Source organism: Pneumocystis carinii, assembly GCF_001477545.1.
Source record: "Pneumocystis carinii B80 chromosome Unknown supercont1.16, whole genome shotgun sequence".
NCBI lineage: Eukaryota > Fungi > Ascomycota > Pneumocystomycetes > Pneumocystales > Pneumocystaceae > Pneumocystis > Pneumocystis carinii.
Window position 1 is genome coordinate 108,775 of NW_017264728.1, and position 23,882 is coordinate 132,656.

At 30.6% G+C, this 23,882-nt stretch overlaps 10 protein-coding genes across 10 annotated transcripts; 6 read left to right on the forward strand and 4 right to left on the reverse strand.

Annotated features, from left to right (window-relative positions):
• Nucleotides 1–591: 591 nt before the first annotated feature.
• On the forward strand, nucleotides 592–1,783 carry T552_03345 (hypothetical protein; the record flags this gene model as incomplete). Its single annotated transcript, XM_018371853.1, has 4 exons — nucleotides 592–801; nucleotides 848–942; nucleotides 994–1,036; nucleotides 1,082–1,783. The coding sequence occupies 4 exons, from the start codon at nucleotides 592–594 to the stop codon at nucleotides 1,781–1,783; spliced, it is 1,050 nt and encodes a 349-aa protein (XP_018224342.1).
• A 2,097-nt stretch (nucleotides 1,784–3,880) lies between these two features.
• On the forward strand, nucleotides 3,881–6,121 carry T552_03346 (chaperone DnaK). Its single transcript, XM_018371854.1, has 4 exons — nucleotides 3,881–4,037; nucleotides 4,109–4,569; nucleotides 4,628–5,978; nucleotides 6,031–6,121. Exons 1-4 carry the CDS (start codon nucleotides 3,926–3,928, stop codon nucleotides 6,072–6,074), a joined length of 1,968 nt encoding a protein of 655 aa, XP_018224343.1. The 5' UTR covers nucleotides 3,881–3,925; the 3' UTR covers nucleotides 6,075–6,121.
• A 57-nt stretch (nucleotides 6,122–6,178) lies between these two features.
• On the reverse strand, nucleotides 6,179–9,353 carry T552_03347 (hypothetical protein; the record flags this gene model as incomplete). The annotated part of the gene is made up of 17 exons (XM_018371855.1): nucleotides 6,179–6,332; nucleotides 6,377–6,477; nucleotides 6,527–6,635; nucleotides 6,685–6,775; nucleotides 6,819–6,992; nucleotides 7,038–7,233; nucleotides 7,277–7,423; nucleotides 7,468–7,585; nucleotides 7,633–7,798; nucleotides 7,849–7,924; nucleotides 7,967–8,124; nucleotides 8,170–8,724; nucleotides 8,907–8,960; nucleotides 9,004–9,135; nucleotides 9,180–9,200; nucleotides 9,242–9,265; nucleotides 9,317–9,353. The coding sequence occupies 17 exons, from the start codon at nucleotides 9,351–9,353 to the stop codon at nucleotides 6,179–6,181; spliced, it is 2,313 nt and encodes a 770-aa protein (XP_018224344.1).
• A 131-nt stretch (nucleotides 9,354–9,484) lies between these two features.
• Nucleotides 9,485–11,664, reverse strand: T552_04213 (hypothetical protein; the record flags this gene model as incomplete). The annotated part of the gene is made up of 8 exons (XM_018372264.1): nucleotides 9,485–9,987; nucleotides 10,042–10,225; nucleotides 10,269–10,745; nucleotides 10,793–10,990; nucleotides 11,037–11,135; nucleotides 11,185–11,351; nucleotides 11,419–11,465; nucleotides 11,516–11,664. 8 exons carry the CDS (start codon nucleotides 11,662–11,664, stop codon nucleotides 9,485–9,487), a joined length of 1,824 nt encoding a protein of 607 aa, XP_018224345.1.
• Nucleotides 11,665–11,963: 299 nt separating this feature from the next.
• On the forward strand, nucleotides 11,964–15,638 carry T552_03350 (hypothetical protein). Its single transcript, XM_018371856.1, has 14 exons — nucleotides 11,964–12,144; nucleotides 12,203–12,281; nucleotides 12,324–12,403; nucleotides 12,448–12,759; nucleotides 12,805–13,112; nucleotides 13,166–13,657; nucleotides 13,705–13,822; nucleotides 13,871–14,345; nucleotides 14,389–14,522; nucleotides 14,568–14,960; nucleotides 15,014–15,039; nucleotides 15,091–15,368; nucleotides 15,410–15,498; nucleotides 15,547–15,638. Exons 1-14 carry the CDS (start codon nucleotides 12,010–12,012, stop codon nucleotides 15,592–15,594), a joined length of 2,967 nt encoding a protein of 988 aa, XP_018224346.1. The 5' UTR covers nucleotides 11,964–12,009; the 3' UTR covers nucleotides 15,595–15,638.
• A 105-nt stretch (nucleotides 15,639–15,743) lies between these two features.
• On the forward strand, nucleotides 15,744–16,998 carry T552_03351 (hypothetical protein). Its single transcript, XM_018371857.1, has 8 exons — nucleotides 15,744–15,819; nucleotides 15,868–15,980; nucleotides 16,029–16,035; nucleotides 16,091–16,297; nucleotides 16,342–16,405; nucleotides 16,457–16,536; nucleotides 16,580–16,711; nucleotides 16,756–16,998. Exons 1-8 carry the CDS (start codon nucleotides 15,790–15,792, stop codon nucleotides 16,951–16,953), a joined length of 831 nt encoding a protein of 276 aa, XP_018224347.1. The 5' UTR covers nucleotides 15,744–15,789; the 3' UTR covers nucleotides 16,954–16,998.
• Nucleotides 16,999–17,518: 520 nt separating this feature from the next.
• T552_03352 (hypothetical protein) lies at nucleotides 17,519–19,305 on the reverse strand. The gene is made up of 7 exons (XM_018371858.1): nucleotides 19,219–19,305; nucleotides 19,098–19,172; nucleotides 18,995–19,038; nucleotides 18,856–18,934; nucleotides 18,767–18,811; nucleotides 18,615–18,720; nucleotides 17,519–18,566 (listed from the first exon to the last, which is right to left on the reverse strand). Exons 1-7 carry the CDS (start codon nucleotides 19,296–19,298, stop codon nucleotides 17,565–17,567), a joined length of 1,431 nt encoding a protein of 476 aa, XP_018224348.1. The 5' UTR covers nucleotides 19,299–19,305; the 3' UTR covers nucleotides 17,519–17,564.
• A 252-nt stretch (nucleotides 19,306–19,557) lies between these two features.
• T552_03353 (hypothetical protein) lies at nucleotides 19,558–19,986 on the forward strand (the record flags this gene model as incomplete). Its single annotated transcript, XM_018371859.1, has 3 exons — nucleotides 19,558–19,726; nucleotides 19,773–19,867; nucleotides 19,921–19,986. The coding sequence occupies 3 exons, from the start codon at nucleotides 19,558–19,560 to the stop codon at nucleotides 19,984–19,986; spliced, it is 330 nt and encodes a 109-aa protein (XP_018224349.1).
• Nucleotides 19,987–20,200: 214 nt separating this feature from the next.
• Nucleotides 20,201–21,308, reverse strand: T552_03354 (hypothetical protein). Its single transcript, XM_018371860.1, has 6 exons — nucleotides 21,239–21,308; nucleotides 21,081–21,193; nucleotides 20,789–20,874; nucleotides 20,447–20,740; nucleotides 20,341–20,401; nucleotides 20,201–20,292 (listed from the first exon to the last, which is right to left on the reverse strand). Exons 1-6 carry the CDS (start codon nucleotides 21,264–21,266, stop codon nucleotides 20,245–20,247), a joined length of 630 nt encoding a protein of 209 aa, XP_018224350.1. The 5' UTR covers nucleotides 21,267–21,308; the 3' UTR covers nucleotides 20,201–20,244.
• Nucleotides 21,309–21,409: 101 nt separating this feature from the next.
• T552_03355 (T-complex protein 1 subunit epsilon) lies at nucleotides 21,410–23,757 on the forward strand. Its single transcript, XM_018371861.1, has 13 exons — nucleotides 21,410–21,535; nucleotides 21,581–21,598; nucleotides 21,654–21,678; nucleotides 21,735–21,795; nucleotides 21,851–21,965; nucleotides 22,024–22,073; nucleotides 22,124–22,785; nucleotides 22,837–23,022; nucleotides 23,069–23,206; nucleotides 23,257–23,437; nucleotides 23,483–23,571; nucleotides 23,616–23,625; nucleotides 23,674–23,757. The coding sequence occupies exons 1-13, from the start codon at nucleotides 21,456–21,458 to the stop codon at nucleotides 23,709–23,711; spliced, it is 1,653 nt and encodes a 550-aa protein (XP_018224351.1). The 5' UTR covers nucleotides 21,410–21,455; the 3' UTR covers nucleotides 23,712–23,757.
• Nucleotides 23,758–23,882: the final 125 nt, after the last annotated feature.

Here is a 23,882-nt window from a genome sequence, read left to right on the forward strand (position 1 = left end):
TAATATCCGATCCTTTAAAGGATCTCATTAGACACGGATTTATACCCCTCTTGATCCCTTTAAAAACGGCCTCTTATGAATATTAAGAAATCTTGAGAACCCGTTAGATAATGATTAACTGGTGCTTAACAAATGTTAAGAATTTAGAAAAACTAATAAAAATAAATAAAATGATTGAGAAACCCGTTAAGAATAAATAAAATGCCCGAATAACCTGATTAATCGAGCTGATGAAGCAAGTTGAGATGATATAAAAATAGATAGAAATAAGTAGAAATAAGTAGAAAATAAGTAGAAAATAAGTAGAAATGCAATATTTATGTGTTTTTTTGAATGAAACCTAGAATTATCCAAAATCTTATCTTTTAAGAAGAAATAAAGTGTTTTTAACAAGAATTCAGCCTGCCAAAAACCTTTTGGCAATCAATTTGGTTTTTTTTGGTTTTTATTGTATTGATGAATCCTGCACGTGTATCCAGCACGTATCTATAACGCGTATCCACGACGCATATAAGACGCATATATTGCGCATATAGCCCGCATATAGCCCGCATACAACAAAGAAATAAGGCAGATATAGCAGATATTTGCATGAAACAAGAACCCTTTACAAGCTTGAGCTTCCCTTTAGAACGTTACTCCTATGCCACACAAAAAGACGAAACATCACCCAAACACTCCCCATCCAGCATTCAATGGCTTCATTATCCTCACAGAGACCTTGAGATTCAGTTTGAAATGAACAACATTAGTGGACATGATGAAGTCACCATGAAGGTGATCCGTGGTGCTATCATCTTTGTATTTTTATACAAAAATATAGTTAAAAAAGGGTAAATTTTGATAGGAACAATTGAACATTACTCGTTTATCACGACTTAAAATCCCCCTGTTTCAATCAGAAAATGGCCCTCAACAGTCAGGCATTATTATTATTACACGGTTTTTATTATATATTAATCTTTATAAAACATCCTGATACAAGGTTATTAGGGCGCCATGTATTGGTATCAAATGGTACAATGATGTATCAAGAGTAGGAATTATATCTATTCTAAAAAACAAACATTTATACAAGTAGAAAATCTCTAGGTTTCAAATGAAGTTTTCTACGGATGATATCTTTCATTCAGTTCGAGGTATACTTGAACAGCATGCAGGAAAGATAAGGAATGCGATTGACACTCGTTCTTTAGAACAAGTATCAATTGAGCTTCAAAAATACGAAAAATCATTAAACCATGTAAAACCATGGGATCAAGGGGAAATAGAGGAACCTTTAGCAAAAAAAATGTATGAAGGATATACGTCAATGGAACAAGAACCAGTATCAAGTCTGGCAGATCTTAGATTTCCAACGCCTTCAAATACAAACAAATTTTTATATTTAGATACAACTTATAAAAATCAAAATGAATGGGTATCAAATATGAACAACTTAACAAAAATGACAAAGGAAAATATTCATTATAAATCTAATTTAACTACAGAGCTAATCGAGAAAAAGAAACCTAGAAAATCGTCTACTTGCAAGACAAAAAAAAATACAAATAATTTAAAAGAAGAACCAGTTACTGATCATACAAATTTATCAATAAAAACGGTGATTGATAATAAAAAAACGCTGGATACAAAAAAATTACCAACACCTCCAAGTACTGCTCCTTACGAATCTACTTTATCACTTTCACAAGAAAATACAGATACCCTAGAAGAAATGATTATTTCCTATATTAATGATCATCACTTTTTACAATTGGTAAGTGGAATCATTTCATTTTAATTTATTTTATTTCTTTTTTTTTTCTTTACTTATATATATATTTATAGATTAAGAAAGTGGATACTATATGGAAGAAATTGGGATTTACAATCTAAATATATATAATTTTTATAGGTTAATACATTATTATTTAGATTACAGAATATCCTATAGTTTAACTCTGACCCGACGTCGAACCCTAACCCTACGCAGAACCCTAACCTGACGTTAACCCTAACCCTATCTATTCTCTGCACTCCACCCTCTACTCTCTCCTTTTACTCTCTTCTTTCCTCCCTTAATAACCCTTCTTAATAACCCTAACCCTGACGCACACTTCAGACTAAACTTTAACCCTAACCCTAAGAAGTAACCCTAACTTCAACGCCACCCTAACTTCAACTCCACCCTAACCCTAACCCTTTTATTAACTCCTTATTAAACTCCTTAACATCTCTCCACATAACCCTAACCACAGCCCAACCCTAACACAACTACAACCCAACCCTAACCCCAACTCCAACCTTTTATTTTTTACTTCTTTTTTTCCACTTCTTTTACTTCTTCTTTTCAGATCCTTTTTATTTATTTTTCAAAATTGAGCTGTTTATAAAATAATAACCGGATCAATTTTGAAAAATAAATAAAAAGTCCCGAAGGACGAATTCAAAAATGATGCATCCGAGACAAGACGAATCCTGTTCGCAGCGGAGAACTTAACGCTGTGCAATGTTAAGTCCATCCACAAGATATCAGCACTTCTTGAGCTGCCAATATCGATGCCAGGTAAGTATGAACTATAATTTTCTCTTCCCGCCATTATATATCCTTTTAATTTTAAACTCCGATGTTAATACCTTGTATAAACTAACTCTATAAGTAAAGAAAAAAAAAAGAAATAAAATAAAAAACAAACAAAATTTTTTATTTATTATCATTATTTTATTTATTATCATTATTATCTTTATTTTATATTTTCTTTTTTTATTTCTCATTTCATAGAAGCACACACATATATATAATAATATTAATTACTCTTCACTCTTCACTCTTCTCTCTCTACTTCACTCTACTTTTATATAATATTTATATTATTCTACAAAAGTACAAGTACATTATATATATTAATACGTTATACATTAGTCGCACGTTAAACATATTTGTACATTATACTTGTGTATACATAAGCTTTATACTTCTACCTATACTTATACTTCTACCTATACTTTATATCTATACATTTATATATACTTGCACTTCTTGCACTTCTACTTGCACTTCTACATCTGCTTATGTATGTACATACATTATACGTACATACATTATACTTATATTAACGTACACACTATACTTCGTACGCTATACTCGTACGCTATATTATACCATATATAATAGACATGAGTACACATATGAGTACACATATATGAGTACACTTATACAGACGTTATACGGACGTTATAGACGCATTGTACACGCATTATATACGCATACATTGTACATACTACACATACATACTACACATTATATAACTTCGCACTATACACACATTAATACTTCTTATATACTCCTTATTACACCCTAACCCTAACCTTCCCCTAACCCGAAGCTTCTTCTATACAACCTAACCCTAACCCCCGGACGCGCCAGCATCCTAACCCTAACAACACCCTCAAACCTAAACACAACCCTAACAACCCTAAAACACAAACCCTAACCCCTGACTTTAACCTAACCCCTAACTTTAACCTAACCCCAACTTTAAACCTAAAAATTTCTACTTTTTTTGAACCAAATTCTTAAAATACCCGTCGTTATTCTTTTTATTCTATTCAATTATATTAATTATTATTAAAATAAACAGGTTTATATAATAATTATTAGTTTTTACATTGGTAATTGTTATTAATTACATAATAAAAGTGCTAAAAATAAGATTAATTAAAGGTTATAATAATTATAAGAAATAATTATAAGAATAATTCTAAGTATTATAAATATTATATAAGAATTATAAAAATAATAAGGATTTATACAAGGATTATAAGGATTTATATAAGGATTATATAAGAATTATATAAGGGCTATATAAGGGCTATAATAATTATAAGGGTTATAAAGATTCTGAAATTTTCAAGAGTTACAAAAAATCATTAAAATTTAAAAATGAATAAAATACAGAAAAAAGTAGTAAAACATTATTTTTGGATTGTATTATTGTTATTATTTGCATTACCAAGAAGTGGAAGGAGTCAAAAAGAAGAATCATATGGAACGGGTATGATGGAGGAAAAGAAATAATATCTTTTCTTATTACATTATTAAAATGTGATTTTTGATGATATTCAGTCATTGGAATTGATTTAGGAACAACATATTCATGTGTTGGAGTCATGCAATCAGGACGGGTAGAAATTCTAGCAAATGATCAAGGAAATAGGATTACGCCGTCATATGTAGCGTTTACGAATGAAGAAAGACTTGTAGGAGATGCGGCGAAAAATCAAGCACCAGCGAATCCGTTAAATACGATATTTGATGTTAAACGATTAATTGGACGACGATTTGATGAAGCCGATGTTCAATCGGATATTAAGAATTTTCCATTTAAGGTGAATCATCATGAGGGTAAACCTCATGTAGAAGTGAATATTGCGGGGGAAAAGAAAACATTTACGCCGGAAGAAATATCGGCTATGGTACTTCGTAAAATGAAAGAAATAGCAGAATCGTATTTAGGACGAACAGTGACACACGCAGTGGTGACGGTTCCGGCATATTTTAATGATGCACAACGGCAAGCTACCAAAGTATAAGAATAACAAATCGATAAAACAAGATGTTTGTGTATTAATGATATTTTTTTAGGATGCAGGTACAATTGCGGGACTTAATGTGTTGCGTATTGTTAATGAGCCGACGGCGGCAGCAATTGCATATGGATTAGATAAGAAAGAAGGAGAACGTCTTATTATTGTGTATGATTTAGGAGGAGGTACGTTTGATGTATCACTTTTATCGATTGAAGATGGGGTATTCGAGGTGATTGCGACGGCAGGAGATACACATTTAGGAGGGGAAGATTTTGATCATCAAGTGATGGCACATTTTAAAACGTTATTTCATCAAAAACATGGAGTTAGACTTGATAGTGATCCAAAAGCCTTAGGAAAGCTTAAACGAGAAGTAGAAAAGGCTAAACGAACGTTATCATCACAAATGTCAGCAAGAGTTGAGATAGAATCATTATATCAGGGTATTGATTTTTCAGAAACATTAACACGTGCAAAATTTGAAGAAATCAATATGCACTTGTTCAAAAAAACAATGAAACCGGTTGAACAAGTTTTAAAAGATGGGAATGTAAAGAAATCAGACATTGATGATATTGTTTTAGTCGGAGGATCAACTCGTATTCCCAAAGTGCAACAATTATTGGAGGAATTTTTTGACGGAAAAAAAGTGTCAAAAAGTATTAATCCTGATGAAGCAGTAGCCTATGGAGCAACGGTACAAGGTGGAATTTTATCACATGAAGAAGGAGTCGAAGATATTGTATTAGTAGACGTAAATCCGTTAACACTGGGAATTGAAACAACGGGTGGAGTAATGACGAAATTGATCGCACGTAATACCGTCATTCCCACACGTAAATCTCAAATCTTTTCTACGGCAACGGATAACCAAGCAGTTGTATTGATTCAAGTGTTTGAAGGTGAACGTCCATTAACAAAAGATAACAATATGTTGGGTAAATTTGAATTAACCGGAATCCCACCAGCACCTCGTGGAGTACCTCAAATCGAAGTAACCTTTGAGATTGATGCCAATGGAGTCTTAACGGTTTCAGCAATGGATAAAGGTGCAGGTAAATCCGAGTCAATTACCATCAAGAATGATAAGGGCCGATTATCACAAGAGGAAATTGATCGTATGATTAAAGAAGCCGAACAATTTGCAGATGAAGATCGTGCACAGAAAGAAAAGATTGAAGCAAGAAATTCCTTAGAATCCTATGTTCATACGTTAAAGAATCAATTAAAGGATACTGAAGGAATGGGCGGAAAACTAAGTGAAGAAGACAAAAAGACGATTTCAGATGCCGTTGAAGAAACACTCAAGTGGTTGGAGCAAAATTCTATGACAGCAACAACTGTTGATTTTGAAGAAAAAAGAAATGCATTGTCTGACATAGTAATGCCTATTACATCTAAATTATGTATGTTTTATAATTAACGTATGAATTTATATAAGCTAATGTGTAAATTTAGACGAATCAGCTAAAGATGATACACCTCCTCATGACGAACTTTAAATGGTTTAAAAACAAAAAACATTTTACATAGTTTTTTTATGGATCAAGTTATTTAAAAACATGTATATATAAATATGAATAAATTAATTATTAAATATTTATAACTACTCGTCTTCAATAATACCTGCTGCTATGGTTTCTCCTTGTGATCGTGCAATAAACCGACCTAACTCTTTACAATGTTTAAAAGATTCCATTGCTTCAGCATGTTTACAGAATTCGATTTCAACGACAGCTGCATCAAAGCTACCAATAAATCTAATTCGATTAGAATAGAATGCTACTTTTTTTTTTCTTATTACTTAGGATCTTTTTTCTTAACTTGACCCGTTGATTTGTCAATAATTGAAATCAATTTTTTGATATTTGCATCTACATTTAATCGTCCTCTATGAATAATAAGCTTTTAATTAAAATCAATAATAGTTTTAATTGTATATAAATGTATTTACCGGTGTTCCTATAGTTAGTGGTCTAAGTAAATCAAAAGTAATAATCTTTGCACGAAATTTTGAAACAATTTGAACTGGATTTTCTAAATCACATATAATATCACCTGGCCTAAAAAATAATTAATTATTATATAAAAATATAAGTCTGGAAATAAGACTTTAAATAAGACAAATCAATATTTGATAAATTAATCAAGACTTCGTCCCCTGAAAATGCAAGATCCTGAAGATTATCATGAATATAAATAGCTAATAAAATTAGAAGATATTTAGATAACAACCAAAATATTACAGCTAATTATTCCATTTTTTTTCGAAGGCATAACAATTACTTCTTTTCCTACATTTACAATACCAGTTTCAATTCTCCCAACCACAGAAACTAAAGTGTTAGAAGACTTATAAACATCCATAATAGAGATTCGAAGAAATGTATCAAGTTGCTGACGATTAATCGATATATTTTCTAATTATAGATAAGCTTTTGGAGATAAAAATATTCGTAAAGCACCTAAAGCATCTAAGAGTGTAAAATCGGAATACCATAACTTGAGCTGAGGGTTTAAAGGAATTGTATTTGTTAAATTTTCACCTGTAAGTCCACTACAGGGTATAAATGAAATATTAGACTTTTGAAATCCTTTATATATAAAAAACTGAAGTATTTGTGCCATAATATCTTCATATCTTTCTTGAGACCAATTAATCTATAATGATATTAATAAAGAAAAAAATTAATGAAATATATACAGTTTCGAGTTTATTAATAGCAACAATTATTTTTTGAATGCCTAAACTACGTGCTAAAATAACATGTTCTCTGGTTTGTCCATGTGCTGTAAATCCTGATTCAAACGAACCATAAGAAGCATCTATAACTAATAGAGCTACATCTGCCTATAATTTAAATAAGACGATGTTATTAAATTGTCATAAAATACATGAGAAGCTCCTGCTATCATGTTAGGAATAAAATCTTTATGTCCAGGTGCATCTAAAATAGTATATCTACGTAAAGAAGTCTCAAAGTAATTAATACCTAAGTCCATAGTAACCCCACTTTTGACTTTTAATACAAAATACATTATATAATAATAAATATATACCGATCACGCTCCTCTGATGTTTGATCTAAAACCCATGCAAAATGAAAAGATGGTTTCCCTGATTTGCTTGCTTCTCGTTTTAATTTTTCAATAGTTTCGGCATCAACAACTTTTAAATCATATAAAAGTCTTCCTATTAATGTACTTTTCCCTGCATCTACATGTCCTAAAAAATATTAAAATCATATTAACAATAACTTCTAATCCTAAATTTACCAATAATAACAATATTAACGTTAGGCTTATTTTTTATATTAGCTGTTTTTAAATTGGATATTTTGTTTTTTGATTCCTAATAATATATAACTAAATATCAAAAATTCATTATTAATACGCTTAATTCATAAGATTCATGATAATCTGTTTCATCTTTATCCCCTTGTTCTAAGGATATGTTTAAAGTATTTAGTTTATTATGCAAATTGTCTTGATCTGATATAATTTCTGAGCAAATTGGTGATTTAACACTACTTGGAGTTTTTAATTTTTTTTCTTATATAATATTAAGCTGAATAATATAAAATGTTTACAAAATACCTTTTTTTTGAGATTTCAATGGTTTATTAGACGCTTTATTATGTGATAATTTAAGATCGTTCTCTGATGCTCCTGCAAATAAAGAAAACCTCTGATTAGCAAACTTGTAAAAATAATCAGATAATTCTAATTTTTCTCCAAAAATAGTTAATGCAAATTTAGAAGGCTTTACTTCTATATTATGTTCATTTTTTTTTAAAAAGATATTTAAAGAATTATCAATAATTTCATCCTTTTGACCCTCTTCTGAAGATTCATTCAGAAGATTTAAGTCCTTTTCAACATCACATTTTGTAAGATTTGTTTGTACATCTAATATTGTTTTAGATAAATTATTATTATTTTCACTATCATTAGCCGCTTTAAATTTCTCTCTAGTTAAATGAGATAGAAGTGAAACGGATTTCAATGATGATGATGATGATGATATAGGGTTATTTGATGATAATTTATGTTTAGAACTTGCTAAAGCTATAAGTTTTGATTGTTTTGATCCAGATATTTCTTTAGTTTCAGATGTATTTCCCTCTGAAGATATTTCATGACTAGATTGACCTATTTGTTTGTAAAAATATTATAAAATTCCTTATAACTATTTTCACTCTTTAAATTTTCCTTATTTAATGAACTATTATTATAACAAATAAAACCTTTAAAGATTTTAATAAGAAAATTGTTCTCATATATTAATATATATTCATAAAAGAATATATCTGTTGATAAAAAAAATATTATACCTTTTTTTAATGGTGTTTTATTTATATTTAACCCTTCTTTTAAATGTTTTCGCTCTAAATTTATATCAACCTTATACAAAAAAGTTCCCCTCTGTACCCATGATTCTGGAACATGCTTTATCTACATCAAAATGACAATATTTTAGTGCTTCTTGTATATCTTTTTGTTTAACATGTAAAACATCTTTTAATCGCTCTCTAACTTTAGCCGATGCCCATGTTAATTTTTCTTGACAAATATTAATCACAAAAGGCTTCCATTAACATTTTTACCAAGTTCTTCTTGTGAAAAATCTAAATCCTTAATAAAATTTATTTTATATTTTATAATTTACCTTCTAAGTCATCTGTTAAAAAGTCTAAGAATCTATTAAAAACCTTTAGAGTACTTTTTAAGAAAGATACAATACCATCTAGTTCCTGACTGAAATGAGATTTCCAAGACATAATAAGTTTTTAAAGATTTTAAGAAAAAAACCCGAAAACTTTGAATTTATTGAAAAATACACAAGATTCTATGAAAAGAAAAATTTATACTCAAAAAAAAGCAGAATTTAATTACCTGAAAATATAGAATATTATAAATCAATTAGAGATACTTGTGTTGGTGGTTCTGTTTTATCTTGTGTAAGAGTTTTTTGAGGAAAAGATAAGTTATCTGGGTTATGTTGATCATGAATTGATAAAGAGGAATCCTTAATAGAAGTAGAAGAAGGTTTAGTTGTAAAGGTATCATGTGAAAAAGCATCTGATGAATAATTTGACATGGTGGAAGAAATAATTTCCCTTGAAGGCAAAATAGAAGTTGAAGAAGCCTGTTGTGATGGTATATGAGATGAATAGAATGTAGGATTTTTTTGTTGTTGAAGTTTTTTATAATGTGAATAATATTCAGAAGGCATTGAAGAGGTCGGTGTTAATAAAGATGAATTATAACCTTGATTAAAAGGATATAAAGAACCTTTTTCATGTATAGAAGAAACATGATGTCTTGAATAAGCTGTAGATAAACGATCTTCCAATAATTTATCATAATATTTCATAACAGTTGAAAGTTTAGAATGAATATCAATTAATTTTTCTAAAAAAAAAATTAAAATTTATAAGAATTAAAAAGCTAACCAACCGTATTTACTAATAGTATTGCCTAAAGAACGAATAAGTTTCGGTTTTAATTTTACAACAGAATCATGTAATTCTTGAACATAATGATCCCTTAAAATCGATCCTATAGGTGCCATTTGAAGTCCTTGAATTAACATACAAAAAGTATTAATATTCTCTATCTCTGATGCAGTAAGTTCATGTTCAAATTTCGGCTATAATTATGTTAGTAATAATAGATAAACCGGATAATGCAACTTGAAGATCTGGAGTAATTGTTTTTACATCAGGCGTAAAATTGACTGATTTCGATTGCTCCAATTCTTTCAAGCTTAATGAAATTGCTTTTTTCAAATCTTCATCATCTGAATACTGCTTTTCATGATCTTTAGCAAGATCTTGTTGAAATCTTGACTTTTGTAATTTATTTTCTTCTAAAGACAGTTTTATAGCATATTTTAAATCACTATCATCATCTACATTCGAATATTCAGGATATTCCATTCCTGAAACATTACTACTCATAGAAATAGCCGGCGTTTGCGTTTTTTTAGAATAACAATTATCACAAACTCTAGCCGGCTCAATAATACCCATATATAAAAGAGGCCTCGATTTCGATGAACACGATTGACAAAAAACTCCCCCACAATTCCTACAATGATGTTTCCTATTCTTAAACGTAAACCTCGTCCTACAAAGCATACAAATACTAGAATCACTCCATTCAGGAGGCTATATATTCATATTAGCCATAAAAAACACATAACCCTAAAATATACTGAAAAAGAATCAATAAACGTCGCATTAAGCGGCGGTCTAGGTGGAAATTCATAACCCTGAGATCGAAGATCTTCATACACTGTACAAACATAGCCTAAATGTTCCTTTTTCTCAAATAAAACCGCCCATACTTGAATAAGCTCTAATATCCTCCTTTTAACCTCTTCTTTCATTCCATTATCATGTTCTATCGTCTTCTATACGAAAATTAAACTCCTTTCTTTTTACTCCAAAAAATATCACTTCTGCCTTCAAAAAAGACACCAAATGATCCATAAACTCCCGTGATGATATCTCTAATAAGAAATGATCTCCTCCATTCTTTACACAAAGATCTATAAGCTATATTCCCTCATCAATCATTCCATAAAATATCCTCCATTTTTCATACTTTTAAGACCTGGATTTGAACCCCTGGACTTCTATGACCCATTCTCCTTCTAAGACTCCTCATAGCGTCCTTAGCAGGTACTGATTTACTCCTAATCTTATCGCATATCTCTAGACATGATGCGAGATCTTCTGTTCCCGTTTGTATGCTCTCTGAAGTCGCTTTTTCTACGGAAAAAAAGTCAGTATATCAAAATTCTCGTCTGATTCTATATATATACTCAGTTTTACTCACCAACTAACTCATCAAACGCCCTAAACGTCCACCAACTTAGCATTTTGCTGGTCCGTGAGGTTGGAGGAGAGCAAAGGGTTACTATAGAGATCGTAACCCAGCAACGGTTGTCACAGCAACGGTTGTCGCAGAAACAGATGCTATAGCAACAAGTGTCCCGGCAACAGTCGTCGTAGCAACAGTCGTCGTAGCAACGGCGTCTCCTAAAACGGGTCTCCTAATAAGGTGCGCCCTACTAACATCCATCTAGGAAGCATCACCAGAAGAACCCTACCCGACAACGGTAACTATAGCAACGCCGTAGCAACGCCGTAGCAACCGTCACTATAGAAACATCTTCCTAGCAACCATCTCTATAACAACCATCACTATAGCAACTTCTCTATAGCAACATCTCCACGACAACCATCTCCCCGGCAACCGTCTCCCCAGCAACCTCCTAACCATCGTCACCTCCAGAACTCTCCTCATTCAAGAAAACCCAACATTCTCCATATTTCCCCAACAAATATGCATAAATTATACATAAATACGGGGAGAATCGAGGGAGAATCAGTAGAATTAAGGATATTTTAATAGGAATGCGAAAAAATGGGGTCAGAACAGGGGGAACCGGGACCAGGAGACACTCTGGAAGTATTGAGGAGAAAAGCAGCGATTACGGAAAAAAGTGCTAAATATCCTATAAAACTGTGGGTATCTACGGCGAGGAAGCTGTATGACCAGGTTTTTTTAATAGAATGCTTTTTTTTCGTGAAAAACAGGGGCTGATTGGGTCTGAAAGGCGTTTAGTTGTGAAGGGGAAATGCAGCTTGAAATGGCGTATGTAAAGTACTTAAGAGCATCGTCTATAGTGATTGAAGGTGTTTTAAATGTTTTTTTTGGGTTATTTTTAAGTCAAATAGTGATTCCTGGACATAAAGATTATGTTTCGTTTAAAAGCCGAGCAGGACCGGTTTTGAGACAATATCAGGAGCTTAAACAGGTTAATTTTGAAAGGGAGATGTTTAAAGATTCTAAAGAATCTAGGAAACATCGTCATCATTTTTTAGATTTCAAAAAATCCATCAAATTTTGAAATTAAGAGATATCGAGAAAATGACATTAGATAAGTCTAATATGATGGTTAATATGAAAGAAACGTTTCCTAATTTTTCATCTGAACATGTTTCACCTGAATTGATACAGAGAGATAAGAATTCAGGGTTGAATTATAATTTTTCTTTAAATGAAAAGATAGACTTTCCAAGAAACGATTCTATGGAAATATCAGAGATTAGACGTACTCAGAGTATAAATATGCAGGATAGTCAATTTAGACAGCCGGTACCTTGTTTCAAGGTTAGCGTTTAGTATGTATTGTAGAGATAATGAATTATATGATAGTTTTCGCCTACTAATTCAGATTTAAAGCCATCTTTTTTAGAAACTGGTAATAAGGATATGAATCCATTTACATCAGGAAATTTACTGACAGACTTAAACAAAAAACAAGTACCTTCAGATCAAATGGCTATATTCCCTAATTTTTCTTTTATTGATTCAGATACATTATACAAGTATATTATTTCTAAAGATAATAAATCTCGAATTTTATTTCTAGATATTAGACCAAGAAGCGAATTTAATAAATTTAGGATTGCTTCAGAAAATATAGTATGTATAGAACCTATTATTTTAACATTACAAGAAGAGTAAGATTTAAGTGATAGAAGGATTGATGATGATGATGATTAATTTATGCTAGTATATCAGGGGATCAATTGGAAGAATCATTAATAATATCGCCATCATTAGAACAGAAAACCTTTTCTAATAGACATAAATTTGATTTTATTGTTTACTATGATTGGGATAGTAAAAATGATAATTTAAATGGAAACATTTTTCAAAAGGAAAAGGCTCGTATATTTCATAATTTAAATAAAGCTATATATAATTATGGTGGATTTCAAAAACCATTAAAACATATACCTATGCTACTTTCTGGAGGTCTTAAGGAATGGATTAATTTTATAAAGAAAAATGATATTTTTTGCGATTTCATAATAGGAACTAATACTCATAATATAAGAGATGACTTTACGGAAAATCGGTTGCCTTTAAATCATGAATCAAATCGTTCATTTTTAAAATCAAACATTAATATTCCTAATTCATATGCACCATCTGATTATTCTTTATATAATGTTGATATAGGACTTGAAAAGAAAAACCTCAAGGATTCAGTAGAAATGACGTAAAGAAAATATCACATATATCTAGATATATTAATTTTTATATTAGGGTGTCTATGGGGAAATTTCAATCAATGTTTAAAAATAACATGAATTTAACAGATAAAAATACAGATATTTCATCAGGATCAAATGATGAATTGCATTCAAAGATAAAGGAGAAATACGTAACAATTTCATTAATTGTAATTCGTACTTATTAATATTATATTTAGCCTTCACACTTTGCCTTATCTCAACAATCATCAACAAAATTTACGCCTTATTTTGAAACAAATAATATTCATAGCTCTTTAAGAGATCATCATAGCATAGATACATATGAAAATAGGTCACAAAAAATGCCTGCTAACGATCTTAATAATTTTGAGAAAAAGGGAATTTCTCCTAATAATCCTTTTTATGATTATATCAAACCTAAGAATACCAATAATGAGTTTCCTCAATATTCAACATCCAGAGAATATAATTCATTGGATAGTTACAAGTTTAAGCAACATTCGTTATCTGATACAAGTGCAATTACTACAAAGCCTCAAGCACTTACATCTCAGATTTATAATACAGAACAGTTTTGTATTCGTGGAATTATAGGTGCTACAGGATTGACAAATTTGGGTAATACATGTTATATGAATGCTATTATACAGTGTTTAAATAGTACTATTCCTTTTGTAAGATATTATAGAGGTATATTGTTTATCTTCATTTTTATGTTTAAAATATTTCATAGATGGGAGTTATAAAAAACATATTAATTTCAATAATCCTTTAGGATATAAAGGAGAGCTTGTTCAAACATTTGCACGGTTAATTACATATCTTTGGGATAATGAGCATACATATGTATCTCCACTTTTTTTTAAGGTTAGAAAGATTATTTTTTACATTTTTTTTTTTAAATTTAAAAAGAATGTTGTTGGACGTCTTAAAGAACAATTTCGTGACAATGATCAGCAGGATTCTCAGGAATTTTTGGCCTTTCTTTTAGATGGACTTCATGAAGAATTAAATATTGCAGCCGGACAACTAAAACCAAAAGAATTAACACCAGAAGAAGAATTGAAAATAGAAAACATGCCTGATAAGATTGCTTCAAGTATTGAATGGCAAAGATATGTTCGTCTAAATAATAGCATTGTTGTTTCTCTTTTTCAAGGACAATTGCAAAGTAGATTAAAATGTCTAACATGTGACTTTCAATCCACCACATATAATCCTTTTACATATCTTTCACTGCCAATACCACTTACGCAAACCAAAACCTCAACTTTATATGAATGTCTTCAATTTTTTGTTCAAAAAGTAAAATAATCTATCTATCTATCTATCTATTTTTCTAATATTAATTAAAATAGGAATATCTTAAGGATAAAGAACAATGGTATTTCTTCTTCTAAATGAATAGTGTTTTTTTTTTTTTAAATAATCATAGGTATTGCTCAAAATGCAGAAAACCAAGAGATGCTACTAAAACTTTAACCATATCCAAAATTCCGCAAATACTTTTAATACATCTTAAACGGTTTCAAACATGTGGACATTGGAAAGACAAAATTAACACTAAAATCGACTTTTTAATTAATAATTTTGATCTTACTGACTTTTTACTCGATAGCACACAATCTCTTTCTGATCCACTTAATCATGGACAATATCTTTATCATTTATACGCCGTTACAAATCACTATGGAAATCTAGACGGAGGACATTGTAAGGATACTTTCTATCCTTTTATCTTACTTATATAATAGATACTGCAATGGTAAAAAACAGCTTTACAAATTCATGGAACTTGTTTGATGATCGTCGAGTGGTTTATTGTAATGAACGGGACGTTGTTGTAAGTATTTAAAGCTTTATATTTACAATTTATTTATCTATCATCTAGTCATCTGCTGCTTATATCTTATTTTACATAAGAAATAATGTTATATGATTTACATTATGACACATCTTTAAAAACAAATACATAATGATTCATAACATATTTTAATTAGGATAACACATATTTTTATTGAAACTGGGTCCGGTTCAACCTGTTTCTACTTGTTCCGAGTGGTTCATAACCCTATCGACTTTTTACCGACATCATTCATATTCATTATTTTTATCTGTTTATACAAGTTTCAGAATGGCATCTGAACAGAGGAAGCTTTTAGAGGTTGGGTCATATGAGTTTTATATATATTTATGTATTTATTTATTTTAGCAACTTATGGGCTCAGATATGATGGGTTCTTCACATCAACAAACTATGTCTTTTACGAGTCCAAAAGTTTGTAGAAGTTTTCTTTGTGGAGATTGTCCTCATGATATGTTTACGTATGTTTTATTATATATTTTATCATAAATCGTATTTAATTTTTATAGAAATACAGTATTTATCATTTATTTTTTTTTTTGAAGTATATTGATGGGATATTTCCTTATAGAAAATGGATCTTGGGCCCTGTTCTAAAATCCATTCAGATAAGCTGAAGGCAGATTATCAGAAAGCACGTTTAAAGAAGGATTATGGGTTTGAATATGACTATTTAAGGGATTTGAACAAATATATTGATGATTGTAATCGTCGTATTGATTCAGCACAAAAGAGATTAGAGAAAACACCGGAGGAATTGGCTAAAGCAAGTCAGCTGGTCATTTTTTTGCCATGAAAAATATTTTTATTAAGTTTTTATAGGCTAGAGATATGGCAGAACTTGAAAAAATTATTGATACAGCATTAGAAGAAGTAGGGGTTTTAGGTGCTTGATATTATATTTTTCTGATGTTTTTTTTATTTAATTTAATACTAGGTGAGCAAGGGGAGGTGATGCGTGCAGTAGAGGAGTATCATAAAGTGGAAAAATATAAAATTGACAGATCAGAACGAGAAGTATGTTTTTATCCGTTAAAAATTAGGGCTAAATGTTGTAAAGAAAGAGTTAAAATCAATATCTACCAATAGTGGATCATTAGGACATCAGAAACTTCAAGTTTGTGACGTTTGCGGGGCATATTTATCTCGATTAGACAATGATAGACGGTTGGCAGATCATTTTGGAGGGAAAGTAAGTAAAACTATCGTTTGATATGAGAAAACTCAATGGAATAGCTTCATATGGGATATAGCAAAATGAGGACTCTTGTAATTGAGTTAAAGAAAGAGTTAGATTCAAAAAAAAATAATGAAAGTAATTATAATCCATCAGATGGATTAGAACAAAACGGACAGAGTTATTCTTCAAGAAATTCTAAAGGAAGGAGTCGAAATTATAAAAAAGGGAATTTTGATGATAAATATCGTAGCTAAAAGGTTTTATTATTTTAAATTTTACAATTTAAAACATGAATTATAGTTAAAATATGTAAATAAGTATCTAGGAAATTATACCATAGCATTGATTGATTTAAAAATTAATTATGAAGAAAGCTTAGTGGCTATTTTTAATAACAATTTTAATTTATAATCTAACCAGAAATAATATGAAAAAAAGTATAACAAGCTTTTTTAAAATTAACTTCTTTATTGTAATTCACTGGCTTATTTAAACTTGAGAAGAATATCAAGAAATATGAGGTATTTTGTATAAAACTGATCAAATCATTATTTTATTAGAGATATATAGAATCTTTTGAATTTTTTTTTATATAAATTCATTATTGTATTTGTTTCTTAATATCATCTACTCTGGATCTTTTAAAGAATCATTTATTTATTGATATTTCTCAAGAAAAAACATCTTGATTCAGTTATTAGTTAGAAATATTAATGAAATCATAAAATCAATAACAATTATTAAGAAATATATTTTATCTATCCATGAAAACATTCTAATTTCTTTGATTATTAAGAAATATGTCTAGACACAGACAAAAAAGTATTCCAAAGATGTATATTGACGACTGTATGAATTGTATATTTTATTTCCATACATCTGTAGTAGAAATAATTGAATCGTCATAGAAAAGGACATTTTTGTCATGGACATCATCCTTATGAAGTACATCCTTCTGATAACTAATAGGATTCCGTTGTATTTCTTTAGGCTCATCAATTGACCATGGAGAAGTATGAAAAGATAAGGTATCGGAGTCGGTAAAAAAATTAGACGGCTGAAAGGAACTAAATGTTAATGAATCGCTATCCCATTGTTTAGAAGAAGAATCTTTATCAGGAGTTGGAAATATTTTCGGTGCATCTGTTGCAAAGCTTTTAATAAATGGACTTTCTGAATCAAAAACTTTATCATTTGATGATATTCCTTTGGAATAACTTGGGTTTCGGCTTGTTCTTGATGTTTTGTCTTTCATTGCAGTGATATCATGAGATGCAGAAACAGAAGGAAATTTTTGCGTATTCAATAAATAAGATACTGCAGGATTTGAGAATTGATGTGAAGATTCAGAAGAAGAAGTATGAAATATTTTTTGTTCATCAGAAATACCAAGATCCTGGAGGCTTTTAGAAATATCCTTAGAATTATCCAACAATAATGACTCATGTTTAGACGTTTGTTGATCTTCAGGTAAACATGTATCTTTTACCAAAGATTTAGACAAAATATTTGGTTGAGACGTAGATGTCGTTGAATAAAGAGACAGAATTGATGTTTTAAGATTAGCTCTTGATGATTTTTCATGCGTATTAGACGATTGTGACTCATGAAATTCTAAAATATTGGAATGATTCTTTAAATTTGATTTAAATAAAGGTTCTTTTGATTTAATAGGATTTTGTCGAGATAGATTTTGATGATGATGATGATGATGATGGTGATGCAATGGCGCTTCTTTTTTCTCAGAAAAAGGAAATAAATTACCCAATATTTGATGTTCTTTCGTATACACCTGCTTTGCAGCCTTAGATGCTACAGAAGAAGCCGAATTTTTGTCTAAAACATGGCTCGAAACAATATTATGAATCTAACCATAGTCGTTATTAAATATTAACCCTCCATCTTATCAACTCACAATTTCATTATCAGTACATTCGTCAAATGTAGATGGATCAGGAATAGGCCCATCCATAACCCATCTTTTCGTCTCATACTTGGTTCTTATATAATTGTCAATCTTACTGATACAATATTATGACAAAAATATACATAAAAAACTTATTCTACCTTTCTGATGGAATATGACCTGGAATCAGCTTCGCCTCCCAATACCTAAAAATAATTAAACCTTAATATAAAACCCCCTCATTCATCACTTATTTGCACGTTCATTTCCCCAGCGTATCATATTTTCTAGCTGCTCATTCGTCCATGAATCAAGGTCTACTGACTTGACTATAAATATACTCTTAATCATATAACCCAAAAAAAAAATGTATAAAAATCCTTCTTTACCTCTGCTAATATGAGTACCCATACTCCTATGTATTCCAGAGCATCTTTATCATATCAATTAGCTTTAATCTTTCATAAATCACTTTTGTTGTTGTTTTTTTACCTGATACACAAAAAAATCCCCAAAGACCAGCTCGCCCACCTGGGATGATCATTCCTCTTACAATCCGAGCAGTATCTAACATAAATATCAATATTATATCCTTTATTTCCTATTTATTCACTTGTTTCCTGGTAATTTTAATAACATCTTTAAGACTTCTGTATTTGACTCTGCTTTCTCCTTGCTTATTGACCCACTCATCTGCAGCCACTTGATATTAACAGAGATCAAGATCAATACCGTTTATAACTTTGTTTATTCTGATTCCTAGAGACTTGTATACTTAACTTTCCGACTAAGCGGATAAACCATACGCTATAAAATCTTAATATTATTTCCAGGATAAACTTAGTCCTTCATAAATAAATAATAACCTGTTACTGTTGAAGCAGTGTTGTATTTTTGTGCTTTATTTTGTGTATTAAAATCAGTAAATACAGCAGGACTTTGAAAAAAAACAATGGTAGAAAGTGTTGATATAGATAAATTGAAAACAATAAGAGCATCAGAAGTAGCGAAACATGTTAGCCGAGATGATTTGTATATGGTCATTGATAAAATGGTGTATAATGTTAGTCCTTTTATAAATGAGCATCCAGGTGGAGAAGAAGTATTATTTGAAGTAGCAGGTATATAAGAATTGAATGTATGAATTGTGTATGATAGTTTTTGTAGGTCAAGATGCAACAGAATCATTTGAGGATGTTGGACATTCAGATGAAGCCAGAGAGATATTGAAGAAACTAATTGTTGGAAAACTAGAAGGAAAGGTAAGTAAAAGAGTGTTTTGAATATAAGGACGATGAGATGATAATGTTTTTAGGTGGAAGATCTAGATATCGGAGTAAAATCTGAAATATCTGTTTCTAGAAATAGTTTTAGCCTGTAATTACCTTTATATTTATATTTTTTTCTGATTATATTTCAATAGGAAATTATATATAGTAGCAGCCTTTGTAGTAGTTTTCGCTTTTTTAGTTTATATATTTCTTTTCTAAATAGTTTATGTGATTCATATTCCTTTAGAAACTAGACCCTAAAAAATTATGTAATTTATAATATCAATCAACCATTGCGTTCATCACAAATATATACATGTTCTTAACGTACTAAATGTACCATTATTGCAAAGCTTTCATTTCTATTTTTATGCAACATCTCGAAAAACCAAATGGTTTTCATAAAAATGAAGCATCTAAATCATTATTAACATATTTTTAAATTCTTATTTATCATTACTTACTTTTAAAGGACATTTTTGATATATCAGTAAACTATCATGTACAGATTTTTTACCATGGACCCTATATCTTATTAATTTTATCCTCTTTCAATATTATTCTATCTACCAATTAACATATACAAGCAATTTTCCAGATGCATCCCGCTCAATCGTATCAACTGATTCAATTTCATCTTCCCATGATGAAAGATGCATTGGAGGCTTCCATGTTTCTGTTGATAAATCACTCGTAGATATTTCTTTAGATCTACTCGTCGATCCTCGATATTTCACATCATACTCATTATTCTCATTTTTACGCAATTGACTAGACTTTCTTTTACGTGAATTCGGCTTCTCTGATGGAATTAATCGTCCACCTATACTTTCCCAATACTGTTCAATCAAATCTTTACATCCTCTTCTCATTTTAAAAAATCCCTCTTTATACATAAATTTTTAAACATACTCGCATGATTTCTCTCCTTCCCACGTATTATCATCTGCTTTATCATATCCTTTCCATTTAATAAGATATTCCCATCCTGTTCGCTTCTATAACATTATCTTAGCCATTCTGACCCCAAAAAAACCCCTAAAAAACATCCCCCCCCCATTTATACTCTCATAAAAACTCATATTCTCACATAATATCCCCATATTTCCCCCTTTCCATTGAATTCTCTCTCATAATTCATTTCTTACACATTTTCTCCAAAAATACCCGTTTTTCCTCCCTTTAAACTCAAAAAAAAACATACCATATTCAATCGATGACCCAGAATCCTTTCTACAACATAAATCTCATCGTCATTCTCGCTTTCTCCCTCTGATAGATCCCCATCTTTTCTCTCCTCATCTATTTTATCAATATCTCGCCCAAAAATTAGTCTTTTTTCACCGGATTTTTTTTAATTACCTTCTTTCTTATCTCTCCTGCCTCTCATTTGCGTTGATAACCCTTTATCTCGTCAATTTACACGACTTTTCCCCCCTACAAAAATACACACATTTTTTTGACGTCTCGTCGCCCCCTCTCGATCTTCGGGTTTAAACCCTCTCAACCTCTATAAAATACTGAGATTTAGTCAACCAGCAAATACCAGAAAATAAGGGCTTAAAAGCAGGGTAAAGCAATGGGAGAGGTCGTATTTGACATGAAAAATGCGTTTGTAGCTCGGGATGAACAAGGAAATCCGTTTATTATTCTTAAAGAGTATTATATAAAGAAGTATTTTATATAACTAATATAAGTTGATAGTCAAGGGAAAAAAAAGAGGTAAAGGGTCTTTTTTTGGGTTTTTTTAGTGTTTTTATCGTTTATTTGGGCATAGATTATCAGGAAATGAAGCAATCAAGGCAAGTTTTTGAGTATTTTTGAGTATTTTAAGGGAGGAGACTTATTTTTAATTTAGTCTCATATTTTGGCGGCAAAAACGGTAGCAAACATATTGAAATCGTCGCTAGGACCTAGAGGTAAAATAGAAGAATGAATTAGTTCAAGAACGAAGTGAATTGATTGAAATTTGAGGCCTGGACAAGATTTTGATATCACCGGATGGAGATATTACGATTACTAATGATGGAGCAACTATTTTGAGTCAAATGGAAGTGGAACATCAAATTGCAAAGCTTATGGTTGAATTGTATGTATTTTTTTTGGAGACAAAATTGAGGGGGGGTTTAACATATGTTTAAAAATAGATCTAAATCACAGGATGAAGAGATTGGGGACGGTACGACGGGTGTAGTTGGTTAGAGATGTTTAGGGGTTTCTGTATTTTTTTTCTAAATGAGAGTTTAGTACTTGCGGGGGCATTACTGGAAAATGCAGAAGAATTGATTAATAAAGGGATTCATCCGATCAAGATTGCAGATGGATATGATCAGGCATGCAAGATTGCGGTGGAACATCTTGATTCTATTGCAGATGTGGTGGAATTTTCGAAGGAAGATACAACAAATCTTTTTAGAGCGACAAAAACGTCTCTTAGCAGTAAAATAGTATCTAAGGCACACGACAAGTTTTCAGGGATTGCAGTTGAAGCAATTCTTTCGGTAGCAGACTTAGATCGAAAGGATGTTAATTTTGAGCTTATAAAAATTGATGGAAAAGTGGGAGGAGCATTAGAAGATACGATGTTAGTAAAAGGAGTGGTTATTGATAAAGATATGTCGCATCCACAGATGCCACGTTGTGTATCAGATGCAAAAATAGCTATTCTTACATGTGCATTTGAACCACCGAAGCCCAAAACGAAACATAAGCTTGATATTACATGTGTAGAAGAGTTTAAGAAGCTTCAGAACTATGAAAGAGAAAAATTTGAAGAAATGGTTAAAAAAATCAAAGATACGGGTGCAAATCTTGTTATTTGTCAATGGGGATTTGATGATGAGGCAAATCATCTTTTGCTTCAAAATCATCTACCTGCTGTACGTTGGGTAGGAGGACCGGAAATTGAGGTTTATAGAATTCTTTATTTGAATATGGAGTAGTGTTTATATAAATTTTAGTTGATCGCAGTTGCTACAAATGGACGAATTGTTCCAAGATTTGAAGATTTGACTGCAGAAAAGCTTGGAACGGCAGGTCTTGTACGAGAATTATCTTTTGGTACAACTCGAGATAAAATGTTAGTTATTGAAGGTTGTGTAAATACAAGAGCAGTTACTATTTTTATCCGAGGAAGCAATAAAATGGTTTCTTCATTATTAGAAATTCTACGGATCTATTGATTAAAGATAGATTATTGATGAGGCTAAGCGTGCTATTCGTGATGCTCTTTGTGTTGTACGTAATTTGGTAAAAGACAATCGAGTAGTTTATGGGGGCGGTTCTGCCGAAATTTCTTGTTCTATTGCTGTTGCAGATGCCGCAGACAAAGTATTTATTTATCATTTTTTTTTCCTAAATATTAAACTTTTTATAATTAGGCACCTGGGATTGAACAATATGCTATGAGAGCATTTGCAAATGCTCTAGATGTAATTCCAATGGCACTTGCAGAAAATTCTGGTCTTTCACCAATTGAAACATTAACAAATATCAAATCAAAACAAATAAGACATTCTAATCCTGCATTAGGAATTGATTGTATGCAAAAAAATAATGATGGTTTGTTTTTTAATAATTATCTTCTCCTTTTAATAAATAAAATAGACATGAAGGAACAATATATCATTGATTCATTGATTAATAAACGTCAACAATTATTATTAGCTACACAACTCTGTAGAATGGTACTTAAAGTAAGTTTTTTTTTCTTCACATTAATCCCTTCTAATTTTTATAGGTAAATGATGGTATATTCAATTTTTTTCTTGCAATTAAGAATTAATCATTCAAAATAGTTATTATTTCTGGCTCTGAAAATGATCCACACAATTAATTCTTCAACATATCTAAACTATTATATATAATACATTATTAATCTCCTTCTTCTCGCAAAAAAAAACTGTATTATACAATCGTTTAGATATCACAAGCTCTCAAAAATCATTAATGGTATATTTTTATATTTGATTCATAAATTAAATATTACAAATATATACATATATTA

What these genes read in the sequence shown, in the direction of transcription:
- T552_03351 (XM_018371857.1), top strand. Translation starts at nt 15,790, where the DNA reads ATGGCATCTGAACAGAGGAAGCTTTTAGAG. An exon ending in AGAAGAAGTAGGGGTTTTAG is followed by an intron (nt 16,406 to 16,456) that starts GTGCTTGATATT and finishes ATTTAATACTAG; the next exon opens with GTGAGCAAGGGGAGGTGATG. An exon ending in TTGACAGATCAGAACGAGAA is followed by an intron (nt 16,537 to 16,579) that starts GTATGTTTTTAT and finishes AATGTTGTAAAG; the next exon opens with AAAGAGTTAAAATCAATATC.
- T552_03354 (XM_018371860.1), bottom strand. Translation starts at nt 21,266, where the DNA reads ATGAGAGGCAGGAGAGATAAGAAAGAAG. An exon ending in TGGGTCATCGATTGAATATG is followed by an intron (nt 20,875 to 21,080) that starts GTATGTTTTTTT and finishes ATAATGTTATAG; the next exon opens with AAGCGAACAGGATGGGAATA. An exon ending in GAAGGAGAGAAATCATGCGA is followed by an intron (nt 20,741 to 20,788) that starts GTATGTTTAAAA and finishes TAAAATGAGAAG; the next exon opens with AGGATGTAAAGATTTGATTG.
- T552_03346 (XM_018371854.1), top strand. Translation starts at nt 3,926, where the DNA reads ATGAATAAAATACAGAAAAAAGTAGTAAAACATTATTTTTGGATTGTA. An exon ending in AGAAGAATCATATGGAACGG is followed by an intron (nt 4,038 to 4,108) that starts GTATGATGGAGG and finishes GATGATATTCAG; the next exon opens with TCATTGGAATTGATTTAGGA. An exon ending in GCCTATTACATCTAAATTAT is followed by an intron (nt 5,979 to 6,030) that starts GTATGTTTTATA and finishes GTGTAAATTTAG; the next exon opens with ACGAATCAGCTAAAGATGAT.
- T552_03355 (XM_018371861.1), top strand. Translation starts at nt 21,456, where the DNA reads ATGGGAGAGGTCGTATTTGACATGAAAAATGCGTTTGTAGCTCGGGAT. An exon ending in TAGGAGGACCGGAAATTGAG is followed by an intron (nt 22,786 to 22,836) that starts GTTTATAGAATT and finishes TATAAATTTTAG; the next exon opens with TTGATCGCAGTTGCTACAAA. An exon ending in TATGCAAAAAAATAATGATG is followed by an intron (nt 23,438 to 23,482) that starts GTTTGTTTTTTA and finishes TAAATAAAATAG; the next exon opens with ACATGAAGGAACAATATATC.
- T552_03350 (XM_018371856.1), top strand. Translation starts at nt 12,010, where the DNA reads ATGGGGTCAGAACAGGGGGAACCGGGACCAGGAGACACTCTGGAAGTA. An exon ending in AAGGATTCAGTAGAAATGAC is followed by an intron (nt 13,658 to 13,704) that starts GTAAAGAAAATA and finishes TTTTTATATTAG; the next exon opens with GGTGTCTATGGGGAAATTTC. An exon ending in TTTTGTAAGATATTATAGAG is followed by an intron (nt 14,346 to 14,388) that starts GTATATTGTTTA and finishes AATATTTCATAG; the next exon opens with ATGGGAGTTATAAAAAACAT.
- T552_03352 (XM_018371858.1), bottom strand. Translation starts at nt 19,298, where the DNA reads ATGAGTGGGTCAATAAGCAAGGAGAAAGCAGAGTCAAATACAGAAGTC. An exon ending in GGGTACTCATATTAGCAGAG is followed by an intron (nt 18,935 to 18,994) that starts GTAAAGAAGGAT and finishes GTATATTTATAG; the next exon opens with TCAAGTCAGTAGACCTTGAT. An exon ending in AATGTACTGATAATGAAATT is followed by an intron (nt 18,567 to 18,614) that starts GTGAGTTGATAA and finishes GACTATGGTTAG; the next exon opens with ATTCATAATATTGTTTCGAG.